We start from the raw sequence: 24,915 nt of genomic DNA, 5'->3' as shown, positions 1-24,915 counted from the left end.
ATCTGAAATTAAGCTACCACTTCCCCGATTCAAATTCTCGGCACAAACATGTACTTAGTCTTAGCCATAAATTGCCACAAAACCATTTTAAACTGGTACACAAGAACCACAAAACCATGGAAAACATCAAAAGTGCTTTATTTAAATCACTGTATAAAAGTGAGCTGTGCTTTTCTTTAAAGGAAGTGGAAAAATATATACGTGACATTTAAAACGTGATAAAACGTGCGCTTGTCTGTTCAGTCAACGTGCAAATCGTGTCTTCAGTATCTTGTGTCTCTTCTGTGAACTTCTGGAAAAAAAGACAAACAAGGAATGTTAAAAATAAAATAAATGTTTAACCACAAAGATCTCAGCCCCAAAAACTTGTGGCTTTACAGCCAACATGCCAACACTGGAGACTAGTTCCACAACAGTTTCGCAAAAGTTGCTTATCTACACTAATGTCTGAAAACACTTGCGTCCCTGTACAAAACAAAAAAAATGCTACAGACACGAGTCATTTCCACCGCTGTTTATTTACTTTCCGACTCTTTACATGTTGCAGTGTGCTGTGATTTTTCAAACAGTTTAAATTAATCAACTTGAACATTTGCAAAAAGCTATGCTTTTGTTGACTGGAAACACTTGTGTTGACAGAAGGCCAAAAACCCATTTTCAAATTAATTAGGGACACAAGTTTCAAACAGGTCCCAGAACCACCAGTGAAAATCAGTCTTCAAGCTCTTGAGACCCAAGATGATCCTGACCAGGGTACCACAAAACCTATACTCACCTAGTGATTGTGTACATTGTTTTGGTTTATTACGGGTCCTCATCTTTCCTCCACTTTTGGTACTCTCGCTATCAGACACCTGCCTGCTTCCTCTCCACGACTTTTCTAAAAAAAAAAAAAAGTGAAAAAACTATAACAGCAATAGGCTTAAACATTCTGCAAAAGTTAGATGAATTTGAAGACTTGCCACCAATGAGATTCTGCTCGGTTTCCCGCCATTTCTCCATCGCCAAAACCGCCTGGTTTTCCTCCTTCCTTTCCCAGTTGAGGTCACCATGCGGGCAGTTATTGTACCATGGCAAAGTAGAGCGCGAAGCCTTCTTATCCTCACATGAGCAATTCTGCTCTCGCAACTTGGACTGGCAGGACATGGGGCATTTCTCCGAATGTTTACCCGAATAGGTATTTTGAACATTGAACAACTTTTTGGAGCAGATTTTTTGCGGATTAACATTTTCTGAGACTTCACTAATTTCATTATTTGCGTTATTCAACTCCAGGTTGCCTTTAATAGTTGACGTGTAGGACCTAGCTTTTTCAGGATTGCACATGCACGTTGCACACAATGGACTCTTGAGCTTGTCCGCCACTTTGTTTTTTCTCATGTTGCCGGTCTTGCTGCTTGGACTACCAGGGCAGACATTTGCACCATGTTTCAAACAGCTTTCACACATCCGCACTTTGCGTTTGAGAGGCAAATCTGGGAATAAATTTGCAACGCAATGCTGATCAGAAAGGCCAACTCCAGATATAACCCTTTGGTTGGATGTCTCATCTTTCAATTTCTTAGGATCATTGGGACTTTGGGTTGTAATGATTGGGTGGCGAGACTGGATTTTGACATCTTGACAGGCTTCAGGTTGCCCCTTCGCCCAGTTACCAGGATTGCTGATCTTCTGAAAATTAGAGGATAGTTTATTGTAGTATGAATTACCAAAGTCCGCTAGTCTGCTCACTGATGGGAGGAATGGTGATAGGGATTCTAGTGAAGTCATAGGGTCTTGGCCATCAAGTTCAATCACTGTTCCAGGTTTCAGCAAACATGGAGCTGCATCTTCTGGCAAGTGGTTTAATTGATTACTCTCTGCAGGAGCCTTCATTACTGTGGCAAGAGATGGATCCCCTGAGGTCATCAGGCTATTTTGCATCATCCATTCTGAAGTAGGCACATAAGGCATTAAAGACTCTACAGACCAGACCGAGGCCTCCATCTGCCGCAACTCGTCCAAGCACTGCAGGTCAAGGGGTAGTCGCAAGATTTTTAAGTGAATGTTCTTGGGGTTTCCACAGATCTCCTGCGCACTTTTTACTAAGCTGGGATCCCCTTGAACAACCAGTGTACTGTTGACTGGTTCAACAGGTGCCACAATTGAGCCATCTAATGTGCTTACGGAACCATTTGAGGGACATGAAACCATTAGAATATCATGGCAAGGATCCTCCAAGTGGCTGGCATCTTTTATACCTTCACTTTCCTCATCATTTCCAAATGACACAGTTTGGAAACACTGCAAGACCACATCCTCTGCAGATCCCATGTTACACTGCAAGAGCTCACCATCAGCATTGCTGGCTAGCTCAGTGGTCTCCTTGGAATGAGTGATCTTCATTGCAGAAGGGGAGCCACTACATTCGATCCTTACCTCCTCCGCTTCAAATAGAATCCCACCATTTTGAACAGTAGCAACTCTGGCTGTTTCTCCAGGCATCCTGCTGGACAACACAGTGCAGCCCTTTTCAGGACAAGTGGATTTGCCTTCATTTGGTTTAGGCGATGATAAAACGAGAGAGTCCGTACTTCTTCCTGACTCGGAGCTGCTCTGGGTGCTCGTCACAGCATTGCAGCCCTGTTGGTGAGAATCAGCACGAACAGGCTCGGTTTGAACTTCTGAACTGACCATGACTCGACCAGATGGTGTGTGCTGATAGCGGAAGCGACGAGCCTGATACGCCATCGTGGGAGCAAGGTGGGGCGACACCATGCGTCTGTAGTCGACCATGTGCAACTGGTTGTGGGGAAGGATATAACCAGGAGCTTCTACATAGGAGGCAGGAGGGAAGGGTGGCAACACCATTCCATAACCTTGGACAAAGACAACATGGATTAAAGTTACATTTAAGGCTAAAGAAGCAAAGCTAGTCCCACTTTTGGCCATATCAACAGGGGGATTGATAAGATAAGATTTGCAGCTTTGTTCAGGGGGGGGGGGATCAGTTTACTTATTAAAAGAAAGTCACCAGTTACTTTTATGATGAAAGCAGATGATACAGATCATGTTACATGAAGGAGGACTAACAGGAGTTAAAACAAGCACTTAAGAGCTTTTTCAGTACAGCCTTTATTAGGACCACACAATTGAACCAAACTAAACATAGCAACTTACCCATCCCAGGGAAGCCTCCATAAGGAACATAACTCATAGGCATGGGCCACTGGCAAGGCATGTAAGGTTGCGGGGGTTGAACATAGAAAAACGGCCAGTTGCCTTGCTGTTGACGGTCCGGGTGATTGAGATTGGGGGGTCTGTAGTGAGTAGGTCCTGCATGTCGAGCTCCTTGCATCGGATTCACCCCAGAAGGAACACTTTGGGCATAAGGTTCAAATCCAGGTGGATTATGGGAAGCTGCAACAACCATATCTTCAGCCTTTGAGCAAGAGGCAAGGGAGAAAACTGAGGGGGAAAAAAACAGCAAACTTTTAGTTGTTAATATTAATTAGCAAAGCTGCTAAAACAAACAAAGTCTTAAAATAAACAGTCTCTGCAGACACACTCACACAAACAACTTCTGTCTTAAACAAAGACCAATACCCAAACAAGGGTTTGCTTCACCTGAGTTTAAATAACGAGGCCGCATCAGTGATTGGCTCCAAGCAAGTCCTGTGATTGGTCGAGCAACAATTTGAATACAACTAATCAACACAGCTTAAATATTGTCTGTCGACTTGAACAGGAAATTATTGAGAATATAGTTTTACATATTTCTTTTAGCAGATTATAAAATATAATACAACTAATTTGCTGAATGATATTTTACTGAGATTCTGGATTTTTTTATTATATAAAAAATAAATGATATATAATAAAAAAATAAAATAAAAAAAACTAGATCACATGCAATAGTTTAGCAAATAAGGTAGCATCTATCTATCTATCTATCTATCTATCTATCTATCTATCTATCTATCTATCTATCTATCTATCTATCTATCTATCGTCCAGACAGAAATATCATGTAACAGTAGATGGGAAATCTCAGGTGTCTAATATCAGCCAAGAATCTTTTCCTGAGAGCTGCTGCTGTAATCATGAACACAATATTTTGTGCTCCTCCCAAGACTCCAATTCCCAATGTGTTACATACTAAACATCATGTAAACACCCTCAGTTCCGTCTTTCTTTTCTCTTCTACACATATAATGATTCGAGTCTGGTTTTACCGCCCAGATTTCTTCACCCAGGGCTCTGGTTTTCTCATGAAATACTTACATCTGCATTTTTGCTGAATATCAAGGATTAACTGACACCTGTATTTGTAGAGAAGATTTTCCTAGATGTTTTAGATGAAGCATCATGGCAGGGAAGAATCTTTTAAAACAAATATTCATACTCAGGCTAAAAACCTTCTGAAATGTACCAAAAGGTACTTTGTTGCTCGATTAATTCAATTCAATTCAATTCTATTTGTGTTGCGCTTTTAACAATTAACATTGTCTCAAAGCAGCTTTACACAGATAATGTGGTGATTAAAAGTGAAGATGTTCTTTATAAGTGTAAGTTTGTCCCTGATGAAGGAAAAACTCCCCGAGACGGTATAAGGAAGAAACCTTGAGAAGAACCGGACTTAATAGGGAACCCATCCTCATCTGGGTTGCTGCTAGTCCATTTGTAGCAGATATACAATTTTGCAGGGTACAATGATGATGATCAGAAGCGAAAAGTAGTCCTGAGTCAGTGTAGGAGACTGTTGACATTAACTACAGTCCAATCCATCCTCAAAGCGCCCGTTCTTACTCCGGAATTTCATGGAACCACCCAAGGTGTTGATGAGAAACCATCCCAAGCTGCACAAAATCGCCTCCAAAGAGTGGATTACACATACATTTATAGCATTTGGCAGACACTAATATTCATACTCAGGCTAGAGACCACCAATGGCAGCTTGGTGGTGCTGGGATTTGAGCTCACAACCTTTTTGAGAACATCTGTACCACTGAACTCTATCTAGTAAAAGATACTGATACAGATTCCTTGATGGTTCCACCTCAGCAACACAGAAAATACAGTTTGCTAACTTTTGCTCCTAAGGAACTGTTTTATTAGCATTTTAATTACAATATATTTAAAATATGCAAAGAAGCAGAGAAACTCCTTGGTGTCACCCATATAAATGCTTTATTAGAATATGTACAGAGAATCCAGACACATTTTTCTTCTTCTTATTATCATCAGTTTTGAAACACTGCCAGTGAAATAAAGTGGCTGAGCAGGAAAAAGATTATAATAAAGAGGCGTTAAATCGAATATGAACACAGGTGCAGAAGGTGCAGCTAGGTTTCATACGGTAACCGTGGCGACCGTGCAACCCAAAAACTCCAAATCCAAAACTTCCATCAAATGCAAACACACAGGAAAAACAAAAAAAACAAATGCAGCATGTGGTTTTATTGTCTATCTGGACGACCAGGTGAACTGTAGTGACGTTTAGCATCGAGCTCCACCTCTTATAGTGGCTCCTGTGAAGAGGAAAAAAGAGGAATTCGGCGTGAAAGAAGTATAAACTGCAGCAAATTACATTAGAGAACTTCCAGAAAAGAGAGAGAGAGGGAGCTCATTGTAAAAGAGAGAAACAACAGCTTTGAATAAATACTAGATGATCAAAAATGTAAATAAATAAATAAATAAATAAATAAATAAAGGAAAAAAAAGCACAGGTTTAAAAGAAAGAAAGAAAGAAGTTCTTAATTACCAAAAACAATCTATGGTTTTGTTTTTCATAATTAAGAACTTATATCTATCTATCTGTCTGTGCGTGCGTGTGTCTGTCTGTCTGTGCGTGCGTGCGTGTGTCTGTCTGTCTGTGCGTGCGTGCGTGTGTCTGTCTGTCTGTGCGTGCGTGCGTGCGTGTGTCTGTCTGTGCGTGCGTGCGTGCGTCTGTCTGTCTGTGCGTGCGTGCGTCTGTCTGTCTGTGCGTGCGTGCGTGCGTCTGTCTGTCTGTCTGTGCGTGCGTGCGTCTGTCTGTCTGTGCGTGCGTGCGTGCGTCTGTCTGTCTGTCTGTGCGTGCGTGCGTCTGTCTGTCTGTCTGTGCGTGCGTCTGTCTGTCTGTCTGTGCGTGCGTCTGTCTGTCTGTCTGTGCGTGCGTCTGTCTGTCTGTCTGTGCGTGTGTCTGTCTGTCTGTCTGTCTGTGCGTGTGTCTGTCTGTCTGTGCGTGTGTCTGTCTGTCTGTGCGTGTGTCTGTCTGTCTGTGCGTGTGTCTGTCTGTCTGTGCGTGTGTCTGTCTGTCTGTGCGTGTGTCTGTCTGTCTGTGCGTGTGTCTGTCTGTCTGTGCGTGTGTCTGTCTGTCTGTGCGTGCGTGCGTCTGTGCGTGTGTCTGTGCGTGCGTGCGTCTGTGCGTGTGTCTGTCTGTCTGTGCGTGCGTGCGTCTGTGCGTGTGTGTGTGTGTGTGTGTGTGTCTGTGTGTGACAAGGCATTTTTTCACAGGAACTAAGTATGGAGGGAAAGAAGGAAGGAAGCAAACAGCATGCAGTGGACAAAATCACCAAAAAAGTCCACTGTGGTATCTTTCAGTAAAGATTCAATAAATATAAAAGCGTCTGTGCAGAATAGACACTTAATTAAACAAATGCAGTTTAGTGAATGAAGACGCAGATTAGTTCCATTTAAAAAAAAAAGAAAAAAAGAAAAAAAGAAAGAAAATACGAGTGAACTGCGGTTCGGGATTCACACCTTTTGTCCTGTGGTACTGAACCACTTCCTGCTCTTCCTCTTCATCCTCACGCTCATCGTTATCGTCCTCTTCGTCGTTTCTGGAACCCTGACACACCGGTGGCTTAAAGCGAGCTTTTCTCTGCGTCAGTCTTTCTGTACCACACACACACACACACACACACACACACACACACACACACAGTGTACTCATCACTTATTGCTCTATGACTAATAAACGAGACTGTTAGTGCATAAGGTTCTGCTCGGCATTTTTGAGGATGGTCAACGAATGATGAAGTTCGCCAGACGCATGAGAATTCTCCTGGTCAGATGTTAATTACTCCTACTAGAATGAAACGAAGACAAATGAAGGGTAAGAGAAGAGTGCTGGTTACGTGGTCGCTGCGGTAACGGCTGAGCTCGGCATGCTTTTGATCTGGTGTTCACGCCAACGCCGTCCCTCGGGAGCTGATCTGAGGTTGCTCTGCACCATCGCTCCGCTGGAACAAAAGGACTCAAGTCAATCGAGCAATCATAATCATCAGACCCAGCCACCTAAATCTTCCCCTTCACTAGAACTGTGTCCCCAGACACTTCATTCATTCGTTCTTTTTAATCATGTGGGAAATAAATGTGCCTTTTTCTTTTCTTTGTGGTCTTCTTGAGAAAACTAAGAGCTGCTCTGAACATTTTACCTTGGCGAGCGGTAGCCGCTTTGGGGCTCTTCCCCGTCGAGCACGTGCATGTCTCGTAGCAAAAAAGCTCAGAACGCGACGAATCATGCTGACTTTCGGCCTTTTCTCGGTGATGTGAAGCTCTGAATTTGTGCTTCGACTGCGAGTGTGTTCTCCTAGTCACGTGACCCTTCCCAGCTGCGTTTCGGAGGCGTCGCTGGGCCTCGACCTCGTCCGAATCTTCCACATCATCGTAATGGCACGTTTTGGCCCTGTTCAGCTCTTTGAAGGTGTGAGATCCGCAAGTGGTGCATGTCAGTCTCTTCGGATACAGCAAGCACAGGTCGGAACTGTGGCATCTCCTGGACGCGACCTCTGCGAGTTTCCCTCGGGTGTAGATTCGCGTCGGAAACAGGTCGATGTCGTCTATATCGGTGGAGATGAGCTCGTCGTGCGACGACAGCTCGTCCAGGGAGGGACTTAAAACGCTGACACGCTCATGAGCTAGCTGAGGGGGGCGATAAGTGTAATTTATTGGTGACCCAAGCGACGGGGAAGAAATGCTGGCTCCATAAACACCAGAAGACAGCACCTTCTCAAATGGCAAGTGGAGGATACAGCATGAAATATCTTGTGCTTGCTGGATTGCACTTTGATCTTCAGCCTTTCGGGTTGAAGACGAGCATGCAGGAGAGGACTGAGATGAAGGTCGACGGATGAGACAACCCTTCCATTCGATCTCCTTTTCATCTTGGACCTTCTCGTTCGGGTTTTTCTCATTAGCGCTTTGTGAGTCCGAGTGGCTCTCTGAGCAGTCTTGGTACACTACCTCGTTCTTTTCTTCTTCCTTCCCTGAAGCCAGAGATGATTCCTCCTCTTGAGTGACGTGTTCAACACGACTACAAGTTGTATCTCTATCATCCTCCGCCATGTTGGAGTTGCTCGTTACTTTCTTTCCCATGCTTCCACTTTCTTCCTCACACATTTGTTCCTTGGTTAAAGGTGACAGACTTCCTGAGGTTTGAGAACTGTCGCTGGCACGCAGCTGGTCCAAACACTCCATAAGTTTATTTAAGGCTTCGCTCGGGTCCGTTTGGGCTCCTACGCACGTTGTCTCTCTTGGAACCATTTGGCCGTGCTGGTACTGTCGGAGAGTGGCTTCACATCCAGGGGCGTGCTGAAAGTGTCGCTCGTGTATCCTGCGGTAGTCCACAGGGTGCATGGCGGCGTGAGGCAGGATGTAACCAGGATACTGCAGGTAGGAATAAGGCAGCATGTAGGGGCGACCGAAATGGAAGGCTGAGAAGGCAAATGAGAGCAACCATTAGAAGCCACGCAAATTATGAACATTTTCTTACATGTGTTAAATTTGTTGACATCCATCATGGATTGCCATGTCTTACCCGATCCAGGGAAGCCATGCTGGCTGTAAGGCTGATTCATGTGCCATTGATATGTGTAAAATGGCTGCCCTGCTGGTTGGACATAGAAGAATGGCCTGGGATGACTGCCCGAACGTTCACCCAACATGGGCTGAGAGGGTTTGCTTGGCTCTGTTGCACAAAACACAGAGAAAAAGAACTAGAATGACAAACAAATACATTATTCACCATACCAAAACAAACTAAATAAAAAGAAGTTATTATACAGATTCATCGATTTCTTTAACAATAAAAAGAGTAATAAAGAAATTTCTGCAACACTCTTCTAAAATTTCCCATGCCCTTACTTCCATCTGAATAATGTTTTTCAGGGTTAGACAGCTTAGACCATCATGAGATGTTTTGCAGGACCATGAAAAAACATCCCGTAGGTGTCCAATACCCCTCTAATATCATTAAACCAAACAAGTCTGACCAGCCAGAACTAATCTCACCAACCAGGCTAGTCAACCCAATCAAATCTAGCCGGACATGACCTGCAACAACCAGGCAATTATTAAGTCAATCAAACTAGCCTGTAGATATCAAACACCACAGATACAATCAGACCAAACAAAGCTGACCAGGCAGATGTGATCTGACTCTTCACACCAGCAAGAACCAGTTTCACTAACCAGGCTAGGAAACCTGACCAGCAAGAATCAACCTGTATGTGTCTCCATCATCTAACACCATCAGACCAATTAAACCTAGCATGACATCCTAGAGGTAGCCTGATCATCCAGTCCAGAACCAGCCTGTATGTGTCCAATATACACCAAACCCCATGAAAATGAGCATGACCAGCTAGAACCAAGCAGTCATTCAGTCAAACCAACTAGCCTGTAGATAGGTGAAAAAAAACAAATACATACAGATACAAACAAACCAAACAAACCTGACCAGCCTGATGTAACCTGACAAGCTAGATGTAGTCTGACCAACCTGACCAGCCAGAAGGTGTCCCCGACATCTAACACCATCAGACCAATCAAACCTAGCCTGACCATCCGGTTCAGATCCAGCCTGTATGTCTGCAGAATCCGTCAAACTTCAATAACAAAATAAACTGTATAACACTGATACAAACCTGATCAGCTGTACTCTGACCAACTACAAAAGCAAGAACCAGACCCACTGTGTATCAGGACTAGTCCACTAGACTTGCAAGAACCAGCCTGACAAATCAAATATCATCACATTAATTGAAAACGACTAAACTAGATCTTTAAAATCAACTGGCCTGTACTAAAATTAAAGTCAAACAAACCTGACCACCCAGAAGCGATCTGACCAACCTGGCAAACCTATGCCAGCCGCAAAGTGTACAAAACATGCTGGAGGTAGCCTGTCCAGAACCTGCCATAATCCATCAACCTTAATAAAAACAGGAATGACCTACAGGATCCAGGGAGTCATTCAGTCAAACCAACCAGCCTGTAGATATCAATAACCTGTGATGCAATCGAACCAAACAAATCTGACAAGCTAGATGTAGTCTAATCATCCAGACCAGCAAGAACCAGATTCACTGGGTATCACGGCTAGTCCACTGGACTTGCAAGAACCAGGCTGACCAGCCAGGCGCCACCTGTGACTCGAATATAATCCCAATAAATAAAAACAGACTATACCTGATTTTCCAACAAAGACTGTTAACCCAACTGGCCTGGACGTACCCAAAACCACCATCATCATCATCATCGAATCAAACAAAAACCTGACCACTCAGAAGCAGTCTGACCAATCTGGCAACCAGCCCCAAAGTGTACCAAACAAATCAGTCTTAAACTTGTGTCAATCCAGGCCACTGTTTAAACACTGTTTAATCTCATGAGATATTCACTGCACTGTACAAGGAGCAATTCTTATAGTTACACACTAAAAAACAAAAAAATATATATATATATATACACACATCATTATATGCTAAATATTTCCACATTCACAGACATCAATGAGGTACATAAATGGATTATGAGAATTAAGTGCTGTCAATATTTTGTTTATTATAGTAACAAACTTGTAGTATTTACCTTCCATGGCTTATTCACTTGCAGGTTATAAAGTTACCCAGATGCAGATGCCACATATGAACGTGTGCTTTCCCAGTAGGTTCAAACCAATCCAAAAGTGGAATCATTTGCTAAATTGCGAGTCGGAAAAAAAGCACACGGATACCGACCTTGGAAGTTGGGTTGAGTTTTATTATTCTCACCTGTGACCACTTATGAGTTCCCCCTACCCCTGTTTTGGAGCTACTGCAACCCTGAGAAATGTGCTCATAAGTATTCATAAGGGATATCATAAGCAAAAATATGTTTCTTTTTTAGTTTTTTTTTTAATAAAGAAATAGTGAGAATAAAATCATAAAGATGCATTTGCAACATTTTATTTATTATAATTCTTTAATTATATATACATTCTTTATGGACAGATCATATTTTCATTACAGGCAAGTAAAGATTCAAGATTCTTGAATTCACATTCTTTATTAATCATTCGTGTTAATCATATGCATTTTACCATTTTTTTTATAGACCAAAAATGAGTAACGTGTCAAATGAGTCGGCTCGATGAGTCGGTTCTTTTATGTGAACGTTTAAAGCAGGGCAAATACAAAGAAAGGTACGGTTTTTGTTCACTTGATCAACTGTTTGTTGTTTGGAGATCAATTACAGCCAGTTTAGTCATAAACAACAACTTGTTGGGGGGGCGTATAAGAGTCGAAAGGGTCGATACTTATTGGTGAGTCAAATGATATGATTCACAAGAGGTGAAATTTCCAAATTAAAAAAAAAATTAATATTGTTGCTGATTATTAAAGCACTGAGAAACGTTCAGTATTTTTTAATAATAATAATAATAATAATAATAAAATTCACCATAAAAAATGATAAATAATAATAATAATTAAAAAAAATCGACTATTAAGTGAGTGAGTGGCGCCCACTGCTGGGCAGTAAAAAAAAAAGCACTTGAACCAAATTTATTTTCCGACCTTTTTATTCATACAAAATCTGTTATCAGTACTTTTAAATATTTACTCATATGTGTATATTAATTTACCTTCAACTAAAGTCAACAATAAAAACAAATGTAAAGAAAGATAAAAAGGTATGAAAGGAATTCTGAACCAGCTTCTTCTTCTTCCTTGGCCATCACGTTATTAGCTGGGCTACACTGTAAAATAATAATTAGCTATGATCATGTTTTTCTCATTCCTTCAAAAATTCTAACTTCTAGACTTCTAGGCTATGCAGACAAATCTTCACGGAGGGTCTGCTGCCTCCTGAGTCCTCGTGCTCACCCCTAAACTCCAGGGTTCTACAGTGTGTAAAACTGATATATGGGTGTTCGAGAAAAACAATGTTGTATACCACAAATCTGATTGTTCAGACGATGTTTGAAATTTGATATGTGCGTATCCCATGATGTAAGAAATCTGGGGTCGGACTGCATCGTCAGCCATGATACAGCACCCCTGGAGCACTGAGGGTTAAGGGCCTTGTTTAAGGGCCCCAAGAGTGGCACCATGGTGATGCTGGCGCTTCGATTAGCATTTTAGAGCTTTGACCGCCGAGCTACCGCTTCCCAAATATACATCCAAATCCCAAAGTAAGTTTGTTTAGTGAGTTCTTGCAAAATAATAGGAATTTTACCTCAGGAAGCTCAATCAAATATACACTTCGGGTTTTTTTATTAATTTACTACATAAAGCATTTAAGCTCTTCTAGTCATTTACATGAACCGTGTAAATATTTCGCATCATTACATCATAATGATAAGACAAACTAAGGTGTGCCAAATGGGTTTGCCGAGCGCTAGCAACTGCTATGCTAATCGCAGCGAACTTCGCGTACATACACGTTAAGATCGTCGGTTAAAACCTGACACGGGTCACAGAACACAACCTGCTAGAATCTCCCTACTAGTCATTTTATTGCTGTCTGTAAAAAAGGAGACGACATGTAAAAAAAAAATTATTTGCTATCTGATAAACAAATCCCGCCCGAATAAGGCTTTCGGTTGTGTGGAGTATTTTAAGAGAATAAAACGTTTTTTTTTACCTTTTGCATTATTATGTGTTTCTACATTACATGTAAAACAGTATATTTCAATGATGTAGATTAGAATCCGAATCGGCATATTTGACGCATCATTGAGAGCAATGGGCCTCGCTTTTAACTTCCAAAGGCGTGATTTGTCGAGAGTAATGAATGTTGGAAGAACAGACGGGTTTTTGCGGTGGTTTCCGTGTTGGAGAATCGTTAACAGGCTTGTGTGTATGAGTAAATCACGTTAATTTGATGGCATAGCGATGGATGGGTACCATTATATTGGTTATAAGGTGGCGTATGAGCTAATAGTTGGGCAGGTTTTAGAAGAGGGAATATATAGATTATGTATTGACTGTATTTTTTTTGGTGCTACCATATGGAACTGCCAGACTTGGTTTCTTCTTCATTTGCTTGCCATTGTACCTTATGTTATTATACAGTATCTGTACAGTATCTGCCATACAAAGCTTAATGATCGACTGGTTACTATGTAAACAGCATTTGGCGCATGACAAATAGATATCAGTGTTTAATATCGTTCTATTAATAGATCGGTGTGCTGAGAGTCGCATTACAGTCTTTACACATACACTGAGTTGATTAAGTAAAGAGTTTTGTGATAAAAGTGATCATAGGAACATTATAGTTATAATAAATCGTAGCACTTTGGATTCTTAAGTACATTTGAAGGCAAATACTGTTTCTACTGTTTCTAAACAAGGGGAAACCCCATGCCAGCTTTTATTTCCATTTCAATTAATACAGTTTGGTATTGTTCTTGCAAGACCAAGTTGGAAAAACCCCACTCATGACTGCAGTGCTTGGGCCCCCATTGCGTTCTCGTTCTCCTCCTGCGCATGCGCGCTGAACCGACAGTAGGAACCGACTCCTTTTTTTTTTTTGCTCGACTCCGCGAATCACCTCGTTCCGGTTCAGTCTTCTGACTGTTATTATTATAAATAATGATATAGCTGATTCGAGCTCACTTCTTCGGTTTACTTTTTATTCGAGTTTACACTCTGGGACATTAATACAAATTATAATAATAAATAATACATTAAAAAACGCTGAATATTCTTCAGGATCACGTTTATCCCTTTACGGGCGGTTTCATCTTTTTTTTCGACTTAGCTTCATATAGCACTCACTGAAAGAATAAACAGGAATAAATATATATTTTTGTTGCAGGGTAAAAATGCACAGTTTGGCACAATGAGTCGTTTACGGTTCGTTTCTGACTTGTACGAATGCACGTTTTTTATTTTATTTTAGGTAATCCGAATTGTTTGCTAGCAAACGGCTAGCGCGCTAGCGGCTGTGCTAATCTTATCGCTAGCTTGTGCTGGGGTATTGGGCGCCATAATAACAACAATGAACATTACAAATCCGGTTTTATTTCTCGGATAATTTTTTGAAACGGTGGATATTCGGAGAGATTTGAGTCGTTTTGCGGATCTCAGGTAAGAACCCAGTGTGTGTTTTTAAGTGAAACTCGGCTAATGCTAATCCTCCTGATCCGTGTATCATACCCGAGTTATAACGCTGATGTAGTTCTCGGGTATTTATTAATTTTCTCATTTATTTATTTATTTATAAAAAAATTGTATTCTGTTGTTTATTTTCCTATAAACGCGGTATCTCGGGCGGAGCCGCACCTTCTGAAGCCGTGTTTCTGCTGAAAGTGTGGAGGTTTGGCTCTGTGTGTGTGTGTGTGAGAATACAAAATCAAAGGGTTGTTAGTGTGACACACACACACACACACACTGGGGTTTAGCTGCGATCAACACTGAGGTTTATATCAGTGTTTAATGAGGAGAAACAATTTGAAGGATTCTGATGAGACTGAATATAATAGAGAGAGAATTTATGGGCCACGTGCTGGAGGCGTGCGTCTGTCTGTCAATCTCTCTTTTTGTCTCAGTCTTTGTCATTCCATCTATCAGCCTCTCTGTATTTTTGTCTGTCCGTCTTTGTCATTTTGTCCATCTTTTTCTCTCTTTCAGTCTGTCTCTGTCTTTTTGTCTGTCTGTCTGTCTCTCTCTTTCTTTGTCAGCCTGTCCTTTGTCTCAGTCCCTGTCATTCTTTCTGTCTGTCTTCTTTTTCTCTGTCACCCTTTGTCATTCTGTCTGTCTCTCCAGTTTGTCAGACTGTTGATCTCTTTTTGTTTGTCTTTGTCATTCTGTCTGTCTGTCTGTCTCTCTCTCTGTCAGTCTCTGTCTTTTTGTCTGTCTGTCTCTCTCTCTCTCTCTCTCTCTCTCTCTGTCAGTCTCTGTCTTTTTGTCTGTCTGTCTCTCTCTCTCTGTCAGTCTCTGTCTTTTTGTCTGTCTGTCTCTCTCTCTCTGTCAGTCTCTGTCTTTTTGTCTGTCTGTCTCTCTCTTTCTGTCAGTCTCTGTCTTTTTGTCTGTCTGTTTCTCTCTCTTACTTTGTCAGTTTTTCTTTGTCAGTCTGTCTTTTTGTCTCAGATCTCCATCATTCTTTCTCTCTGTCACCCTTTGTCATTCTGTCTGTCTGACTCTCTTTCTCTTTCAGTCTGTTTCTGTCTCAGTCTCTGTCTTTTTGTCTCAGTCCCTGTCATTCTGTCTGTCTGTCTGTCAGTTTCTCTGTTGTTCTCTCTGTCTGTTTTCTGCCAGTTTGTTTTTCTTTCTGTCTCAAAGTTTCTCCGTCATTCTGTCAGTACCTCTTTCTGACTGTCTCTCTGCCAGTCTCTCTCTGTCTGTCTTTCTCGGTCACTCTCTCTCCTTTAGTCTGTCTTTGTGTGTGTGTCTCTCTGTCTGTTTCACTGCCTCTCTCTCCGTTGGTCTCGCTGTCTCTTTCTGCCGGTTTCTGTCTCGTTCTGTCTCTGTCAGGCTCAGTCTGTCTTTCCCTCATTCTGTTTTCAAATCCTTGAAACGGTATCGATCTCTTTCCTGGCTTTGTATCTTTTCTTTCACGCTTGCAGGGTTTACATGGAGTTTTTGATGATGATGAACGCCCGTGAGGAATTCTGCACGATCGTATGCGTTTTTCTGATTTTTCTGATTTTTTTGTTTACAGACACACACATCGGACCTCACGCAGCACTGACATTGCGGCCGAGTCGCCATCTTTCCTTCTACCTCACACTCGGGAAAGACGACAATTAGACCGACTTTTATTTATCTCCTGTTGTTGCCCGGACTTGTGACAATTGAAGACTTTTTTTTTTTTTTTCTCCCTCCGGCTAGACGTTAAAGTGTAAAGATTTTTCGCATTTTTATTTTGACTGATGGGACGAGAGGATGACGGAGGAAGGGGAATCCCGCTCAGCGAACTCGCAGTTCGCTCTCTCTGTTCTCGACCAGCTCAAGTTGTTTTATGATGAAAAGTTACTAACCGACATCACGCTTTTGGTGGAGGACCACGAGTTCCACTGCCATAAAATTATGCTGGCCACATGCAGCTCCTACTTCAGGTAGGACTGTAGGGAAGTTGGAAAAGTTGAATGCGCACCTCAAACGCACCCAAAAAATGATGTGTTTCTGTAAATAGCACTCCCGAGGTTTCTGAAAGTCTGGATTGTTCTTGATGTTTGTAGACAGTAAAACGTTTTGAGTGGGAAAGGGTACTGTAAAATCGATTTCTACTTTTGTGTGCGTTTCAGGGCAATGTTTATGAGTGGGCTAAGCGAGAGCAAACAGTCACATGTCCACTTGAGGAACGTGGATCCCATAACACTGCAGACCATCATTGAATACGCTTACACAGGAAACCTGGAAATTACACACAGTACTGTGGAGGTACTCTATGAAACGGCTTGTTTTCTACAGGTAAAACACACACACACACACACACACACACACACACACACACACACACACACACACACACACATATTTACTTATCCAGTGACAGTGACCTGGTCACAGACTGTCCAAGTTACTTTCGATGTGGTTATTCGTGGCAGGGGGTGTCCAATTTTGCTTGATTAGAATGAAAATCTGCACCCACACCCTGCCCACACCTTGCAGAAAAGCTTGGTCACCCCTGTTTCTGGCAGACTGACTACTGACTGATTCCTGGTGAACTATTTTCCAATTTCATGTCAAGGGACTGATTGTTGGTTACTTGCTTTAGGACTGTTTATTCTGCACGAACTGCCTGATTTGCAGGGGACTGCCTGTCAATGAATTGAATAGACTGTTGCATGAATTTGAGCAAATGAAAAAAAGTTTTAATTTACATGTACTAGGGCTGGGCGATAAATCGATTTTATCGATTAACTCGAATGTGTAGTTCACATCGATCTGTTTTAATAGAAATCGGGTTTCTCTTTGATGTCCGCCGACGCTCCCCTCTGGGCTTCCATAGTTTTGAACGAACTCGAACGAAAACTTCAGGTGCATTTTTAACCATGTTCCACATTCAAACACTCATAAAACATTTTTCTTTGTAGGTTTGCTCATTTTATGTTATGTTACATTCTATTTTCACAATTTACAAAGGCAGGGAGCCATCTTGTATTTTTGGCTTGTTGTTTTCTGATTGCACTTTAACCCAAAGTGGGTTATAATCCCATAAGGGTAAATAAACTTTATTTAATAAAGTTAAAACTTCATTTGAACATTTTCTTTGTCATATGCAGATTGATTTTAAGCAGGGGGGGGAAAAATCGATTTAAATCGCAAATCGTTTTTTTTGTGCAAAATTCGGGGATTTAAAATTTTTTTTTATTATTATTATTATTATTATTATTATTTTTTTAGGCCATATCGCCCAGCCCTAACATGTACTCATTGGGGTCAGTTGGTTTTGGTGGCTGGCCTGCTGACTGTGCCCTGCCTACTTGCCAAAGTACTGTCCATTCTGGTTACATACCTAGGGACTCTCCTCAAGACTGGTAGCACCACTGTACTGTAATACTGTATTCTTTAGTTACTTAATTAGGAGACTGTATGCTCTTATTTTTTACTTATCAGTCTGTCTGTCCTGGTTACTTTATTAGAACACTGTGTGCCCTGGTTACTTGCCTAGAATCTGTCTGACCTAATACCCAGAGATGGACTGCTCAGGTTACTTTTCTAGAGTCTGTCTTTTCCGGTTACTGACCCAGGAGCCTGTCTGCCCTCGTTACTGACCCAGGAGCCTGTCTGCCCTCGTTACTGACCCAGGAGCCTGTCTGCCCTCGTTACTGACCCAGGAGCCTGTCTGCCCTCGTTACTGACCCAGGAGCCTGTCTGCCCTCGTTACTGACTCAGGATCTGCCCTGGTTATTGACCCAGGATCCTGTCTGCCCTGGTTATTGACCCAGGAGCCTGTCTGCCCTGGCTATTGATGTAGGAGCCTGTCTGCCCTGGTTACTGACCCAGGAACTGCCCTGGCTATTGATGTAGGAGCCTGTCTGCCCTGGTTACTGACCCAGGAGCCTGTCTGCCCTGGTTACTGACCCAGGAGCCTGTCTGCCCTGGTTACTGACCCAGGAGCCTGTCTGCCCTGGTTACTGACCCAGGAGCCTGTCTGCCCTGGTTACTGACCCAGGAGCCTGTCTGCCCTGGTTACTGACCCAGGAGCCTGTCTGCCCTGGTTACTGACCCAGGAGCCTGTCTGCCCTGGTTACTGACCCAGGAGCCTGTCTGCCCTGGTTACTGACCCAGGAGCCTGTCTGCCCTGGTTACTGACCCAGGAGCCTGTCTGCCCTGGTTACTGACCCAGGAGCCTGTCTGCCCAGGTTACTGACCCAGGAGCCTGTCTGCCTAGGTTACTGACCCAGGAGCCTGTCTGCCCTGCTTACTGACCCAGGATCTGCCCTGGTTATTGATGTAGGAGCCTGTCTGCCTTGGTTACTGACCCAGGATCTGCCCTGGTTACTGACCCAGGAGCCTGTCTGCCTTGGTTACTGACCCAGGAGCCTGTCTGCCTTGGTTACTGACCCAGGAGCCTGTCTGCCCTGGTTACTGACCCAGGAGCCTGTCTGCCCTGGTTACTGACCCAGGAGCCTGTCTGCCCTGGTTACTGACCCAGGAGCCTGTCTGCCCTGGTTACTGACCCAGGATCTGCCCTGGTTATTGATGTAGGAGCCTGTCTGCCTAGGTTACTGACCCAGGAGCCTGTCTGCCCTGCTTACTGACCCAGGATCTGCCCTGGTTATTGATGTAGGAGCCTGTCTGCCTTGGTTACTGACCCAGGATCTGCCCTGGTTACTGACCCAGGAGCCTGTCTGCCTTGGTTACTGACCCAGGAGCCTGTCTGCCTTGGTTACTGACCCAGGATCTGCCCTGGTTATTGATGTAGGAGCCTGTCTGCCCTGGTTACTGACCCAGGATCTGCCCTGGTTATTGGCCTTGGAGCCTGGGATCCCTTGGCCTGTCTGCTTTTGCTACTTGCATAAGACTGTCTGGCCTGTATACTTACTTAAAGACTGACTTGGTTATAGGTCTGGACATTTACCCATGTTTGCTCTGGCTACGTACATATTGTCTGTTTTTGTTACTTAGGTAGAGACTGGTCTAATTACTTGCTTGCTTGAGCCGAGTATCTATCTTGACTTAACTATTTTATTTCTTATCTCTGGACATAATGAAATAGATATGCACAGGAGACTCCCAGGCTTCACTGCTTACCTTGGGACTGCCTGGCTTGGTTACGTACCCAGCTATTGTCTGCTGTGGTTGCTTATATAGAGACAGTATTTCAACAAAAAATAATTGTGTTCTGTTTCTGTTTCTAAGGTGGATTCTGTGGTGGCTGCTTGTCGGGACTTTCTCCTGCGCTCACTCTCGGTGGAGAACTGTGTGCGTATACTAAGTTTGGCCGACGCATTCGGGTGTCCAGAGCTGAAGCGCAGCGCACAGCGTGTGGTGGAACTAAACTTCCGGCATGTGTGTCGAGGAGAGGCCTTCCTTCAGCTTTCTCACACACTGCTACTGGAACTGCTGGGCAGTGATGCACTGGATGTGGAACGCGAAGAGACCGTGCGCCAGGCGGCCGCGCTGTGGCTTGAGCACGATGCTGCGCACAGAGAGCGTCACCTGTCGGCCGTGCTGAGCCTCGTGCGCGTCGACGCCTTGGCCGAGATCACGCAGCGAGCCTGGTTCCGTGGCTTACCACAAAATCACAAGTCCATCGTCATCCAGGGATTGTATAAATCCATGCCCAAGTTCTTTAAACCAAGATTAGGCATGACGAAAGAGGAAATGCTCATTTTCGTGGACACCGATCCAGCAAGCGATTATAACAATCATGACTTACATCGCCCTCCAAGCGAATTCAACAATTTGCATTTGCGTCGCTCCCCGAGCAACAATAACGACGACGATTTACCTTTACATCACTTGCATAGCAGTAACGACGATTCACAACATGTGATTACATGCTACAGCCCTCAAGCTGAAAAGGTGTACAAGCTAACTAGCCCCCCGGATGGCTTGCGCAGATTCGGAATCCTCGTCACGCCCGATAACGATGTGTTTATCTCTGGAGGAGAACAGCCCATCAAAAATGGCAAATGGAAGGCGGTCCAGAGTTTCTACTGGTTGGATGCGCAGCAGAACTCATGGGTGGCCAAAGCAACCATGTTGAGCCCACGTTTACGGCCCACGCTTGTCTTCTGCCATGGATTTGTGTATGCCATCGGAGGAGGAGGCTGTGACGACATTGGTGGAAGCCATGACGACGATGTCACGATGGAACGTTACGATCGCAGGAGAGATGAATGGAGTGCGACAAGCCCGATGCCGACCCATAGCTCCTTGAGCCAAAACAACATGGCCGCTGTAGCTGTTAACGACTGCGTTTACATTGTCGTCCATGATGCTATGTTTTGCTACTCGCCACGTAATGACGCCTGGACGGAAATAATGGCGCAAAGACAACGAAGCTGTTTGGGCTCTGCCTCCTTTTTTCCTGCCACTGCCACTGCTGCTGTTCATGGTGACCTCATTTTCTACGTTAGCGGAGCAGGAGACGGTGCTATGGAGATTTACGATGCACGCAGGGACGGATGGCGAACGGTCGCTCCGGTGCCTGTTGCCGACGGTGATGTCGCGGCTGTATCCGAGGTGTGCGCGCGCGCTCTGGTTTTGCTCGATGCGCTGTGTTTGTTTGTGCGCGAACGTCACGGAGGCTACGCGCTAATACGTTACGATGCAACCCGAGAGAGGTGGCTCCGCCCTCAGCCCATTCCCCACCGAGCTTTAGGCCGCCTTGGCAACCGCTTCCGCCTTGTTGTCGCCAAGCTCTACCCCTCCTGCCTCACAGAGTTGCCGTGGAAACCACCCGCCTGCCCGTTCCCACACGATGATGAGGGCGAGTTTAGTACGGACGGAGAAACTCTAGAGTTGCCAGATTTATAAAAGTAGGCCGTTTTGAAATCCTGACTGTAAGACTGTAACGGCTGCTGGCCCACGTTCGATCTGTACAGAAGCGGTGGCCCTTTCGAAACGTGGAGGATGTTTACCTTTCAGTAACAGGCGGCTATTTCAGGTCAAAGCCTTTGTTTTTCGAGGTGACTTCCTAAACGAGGTGAAGACCTCCCAAATTGTTAATGATGTCCAAAGTCATTAGTGCGCAGCTGTCTTGGTGGGCACGTTCAAGGAGAAACGGCGACTGGCTGGGAACCCTAAAAAGCCGGTCGAGGCACTTTAGCACATACCCATCAGCGTTTCATTAGAATCTGAGGTGTTCTGCTCAACGAGTGATGAACGATCACCGGATCCATCTGTAATCTACCCCGTCATGTTTAACTTATTTGTGAGGTGAAAAGAAACGGTAACAAGCATTCGACACGGATGTGTAGCATTTAAGCATTATTGTTTAACAGGTTTGCTGATGAGGGGGGTGCGGTGGGGACAAGAAGAAAGGGAACAATAAGCCCAAGGTAGCAAACGGCTGGACAATTTCAGTTTGGTCCTCTCGAATCCACGTTCCAAGGTGCTCACGTTTAGCACATCTTCGACCTGAAAGCTAGTCGGTGTTAAGTGTAGGCAGAACATGCAGCCATTTGGGATTGATCTCTTAACGTTACAAAAAAAAAAAAAAAAAACTATTTTTAGACTGTGGAAATGTGGGTGTCCCTCAATGATGGCCCATCCCCCCCCTCCTGTGATGTCACCACTGACCATGTGTATGTATGTATGTATGTATGATGCAGTCGATGGTGTAAAGCCGATCTCGTCGTCGCTCCACGGACTGATTTCTACTGTACATTATTGCATTAATTAAGTATTTTTCATTTCTCAATCGATAATGACGATGCACTTGCTTTCCAATCTTCCACAATATGGCTGCCGTGTACGTGTGTGCACGCGTAGGGCGTTTTTTTTTTTGTTTGTTTGTTTGTTTATTTTAAACAGGAAGGAAGTGTGACTGCAGGTTCGGTCATGTAAAAGTTTTTTTTTTTATGTAAACCTGTCAGCTCCGATCCTCAGTGCGTCTCCGCCAATCACATGCATTTCCATCGAGTGCTCATTCTGCAAAACTGCTTATCAGTTTGAAATCTATTCATAAGATGGTTGTGACATCAAAACTAGCCATTCCTTTCATCTCTTTAGCTCTGCGTTAAAATGTCTGACGTGAACGTCTGCAAAAGAACGGCCGATCAATGTTCGCTAAACGCGTAGCTCGAGGCTGCACTAAACTTTACCCATCGCCGGCCTAGTTTTGCTAAGCTGAACACTTCCTCCCCCACCCAGCCTCGACAGGAAGACATGGCGGCGCGTGCCCGAAGAGCTTTTCAGATCACGGTACGTCAGTCATTTTTTCTTTATAAGTCGACCGAGGTGGTTTGATACAGCGGTGACTGACTTCAACGGTTTAGCGGAAAAAGTACCATACTGACGCAACATAAAGTGGCTGATCGGTTTCTCTAGCATGCATGCTAGCACCAAATCAGTGCATACTGGAAATGAGAATGTATGTCCTATGCTAGGGGACATACATTTGAGCCCTTGCCCTTCTTTTACACAAGGGAATCTGCCATTTGGCCAAATTGTAAAAAGCGTTGGTAAAGTGTTGAAGTGTTTTAGCTTTGGCAAAGGGACGTGTCCCAATCCAGTGATGTATCAAAACGGTGCATACTCTGCAGTAGAAATAGTGTGAGAGGAGATACTCATACCAACTAAGCAAGGTCCTCGGGTTGATGTTGGTTAGTTAGCACAGAAAATAAACAAAGAGGCTTAGTCACGTTTACAATACTGCATAGTAAGAGTTATTTCTTCGCATATCTCGGCTGAAGCTGAAGAGCACAGGGGTCAGCAATAAGGATTATGGGGCCCTGGTCATGGGCCCAAGAGTGGCAGCTTGGTGAGATTGGGGCTTGAACCCCAACTGATCAGTAATCCCAGAGCCTTAACCACTGAGCTACAACTTCCCCCAAGAATTTAGGTTAGCAAACGGTTGGAATCATTTTGTCCACTAATTACTTTTACTAACCAGCGAGCTGGTGGGCTTCCATACCAACATTTGTGGCATTTGGCAATGCCCTTATCCCGATTGACTTACAATTATCTCATTCATACATCTGAGCAGTTGAGGGTTGAGGGCCCAGCAGTGGCAGCTTGGTGGTAGTTGGATTTGAACTCATGACCTATTGATCAGAAGTCCAACATCTTATCCACTGAGCTCCCACCTCCCACCTACCAATCATCCCCATCCAACACTAAAATGTTTTTTTGTCATGTAGGAAAACATGCACAGCTTGGTCGGGCCTGAGGAAACATTTAATCAGAGTGTGTCTAGATGATGGTAGCTCAAAGTAATGGACATGCTTTATCATCCAAAATGCTTCGCCTGCTAGCTTACCTGATTTCACCAAATAGTAACCACTATTTTGATGCACGCAGCCCAAAAAGCTTGTCTAACCCCTAAAACCAAACAAAAGTCTGTTAGAAAGTGCTGGTAACGGAAAGGAAAAGCGGTCTACGCCTAGCTTGATGGCTAACATCTGTAACCTAGAAAAATGCGAGCTTTGTGGTTACTGGCCGGCTGGCTGAAAACTCGCTTTGCACTGGTATGCGGTTTAGGCGTTTTTAAAGGATTTGAGACGCGCTCTAGCTGTCCAGGCTTTTTTTCCCCGTGTTGCTTGTGGAACACTCATCTTGCCAAGACGTTTGATGTTCTACCGTTTTGTTACATGGTGCAAGTGTAGCGGTTTGAGACTCAACCAGTGTCCTGACCCCTGGTTCGGGACGCCACCCGAGCCCGAGTCTTCTGCCAAACACTCAACTGTCTCCATTCTGACATTTAGTGCGAGGGCATGCGGTTTGGAATGCAGCCCATCACTGTGCCGAGTCGTCTGATACCTTGTCTGGGACGAAGCCCACGAGGTCCTCGCCACAATATTCCACAGTGCAGCAGTTGATGGAAATGCAAGAATTCTAGAAGTTTACTGTTACCAGAGTGTGTGAGTGTGTTTGGGAGGGTTTAATGGTCAGAGCCTTTGCCACTATAACAGAGGGATTGTGGGTAATGTACGGTTTAACTAGTTACTGAGTGCAATGATGTAGAGTTCTGACATACACTCAGCCAGTCCCTCAGCACTGTACTGCACACACACCTTTAATTTATTATTAAACACCTCACAAACACTCTGTCTCTGTCGTGTTTTTTCTTTTCACCGCCTCACTATGCCTGGGTGCAAAAGTTTATGCCCCTGCACAGCAATACAGTTTTCATCTTCAGGAAGAGGGCGAAGATCTGAAGAGAACTTAAGAATTCTCTTTCCTTCGAGGCTCCTCTTCTTCACGTAATCGGACCTGGAAAGCGTTTATGGATGTGGTGAAAGGAGGACATGCAGGTGGTTGGTTTGAAAGAGGCAGATGTAGAGGACTGGGGGTATGGAAAGGGAAGATTTGCTGTGGCGCCCCCTAATGGGAGCAGCTAAAAGAAGAAACCGCAGCAATTTTCCAATTTCAAAAAAATATTTAAGAATAATACTTTATCTATGATTGCTTGTAGAAGGTCCGCAAAAGTGGGTTCCTGCTCTCGGGTTTATTGTAACAGGTTAAAAACAGTTACAAATGTCTCTAAAATCTCTCAACAAACCTCATGGTTTGGTTTTTAATGATTTGTACTAAATTTATGAACATGCAGCTGTCACTTTTCAGC

At 43.9% G+C, this 24,915-nt stretch overlaps 3 protein-coding genes across 3 annotated transcripts in view; 1 reads left to right on the top strand and 2 right to left on the bottom strand.

Annotated features, from left to right (window-relative positions):
• Positions 1–117: 117 nt before the first annotated feature.
• Positions 118–24,915, bottom strand: part of LOC310734812 (uncharacterized protein) — a 62,924-nt gene continuing 38,126 nt past the window's right edge. The window contains exons 2-4 of the mRNA XM_083557234.1: positions 3,160–3,447; positions 776–2,858; positions 118–292 (exon numbers count right to left, since the gene is read on the bottom strand). Coding sequence (XP_083413360.1) covers positions 847–2,858; positions 3,160–3,412 — 2,265 coding nt within the window. The 5' untranslated portion in view covers positions 3,413–3,447 and the 3' untranslated portion in view covers positions 118–292; positions 776–846. The remainder of the gene's footprint in view (positions 293–775; positions 2,859–3,159; positions 3,448–24,915) is intronic.
• Positions 5,151–11,018, bottom strand: LOC310734814 (bucky ball-like). Its single transcript, XM_083557236.1, has 6 exons — positions 10,834–11,018; positions 8,780–8,929; positions 7,398–8,675; positions 7,098–7,202; positions 6,721–6,855; positions 5,151–5,510 (listed from the first exon to the last, which is right to left on the bottom strand). Exons 1-6 carry the CDS (start codon positions 10,838–10,840, stop codon positions 5,479–5,481), a joined length of 1,707 nt encoding a protein of 568 aa, XP_083413362.1. The 5' UTR covers positions 10,841–11,018; the 3' UTR covers positions 5,151–5,478.
• kbtbd2 (kelch repeat and BTB (POZ) domain containing 2) lies at positions 13,727–24,395 on the top strand. The gene is made up of 5 exons (XM_083557235.1): positions 13,727–14,318; positions 15,892–16,288; positions 16,478–16,643; positions 19,542–22,124; positions 22,168–24,395. The coding sequence occupies exons 2-4, from the start codon at positions 16,116–16,118 to the stop codon at positions 21,162–21,164; spliced, it is 1,962 nt and encodes a 653-aa protein (XP_083413361.1). The 5' UTR covers positions 13,727–14,318; positions 15,892–16,115; the 3' UTR covers positions 21,165–22,124; positions 22,168–24,395.

This window comes from Silurus aristotelis (assembly GCF_946808225.1).
Source record: "Silurus aristotelis genome assembly, chromosome: 12".
Taxonomy (NCBI): domain Eukaryota; kingdom Metazoa; phylum Chordata; class Actinopteri; order Siluriformes; family Siluridae; genus Silurus; species Silurus aristotelis.
Note: the sequence above shows the minus strand (reverse complement) of the source record. Positions and strands in the feature narration are given on the sequence as shown.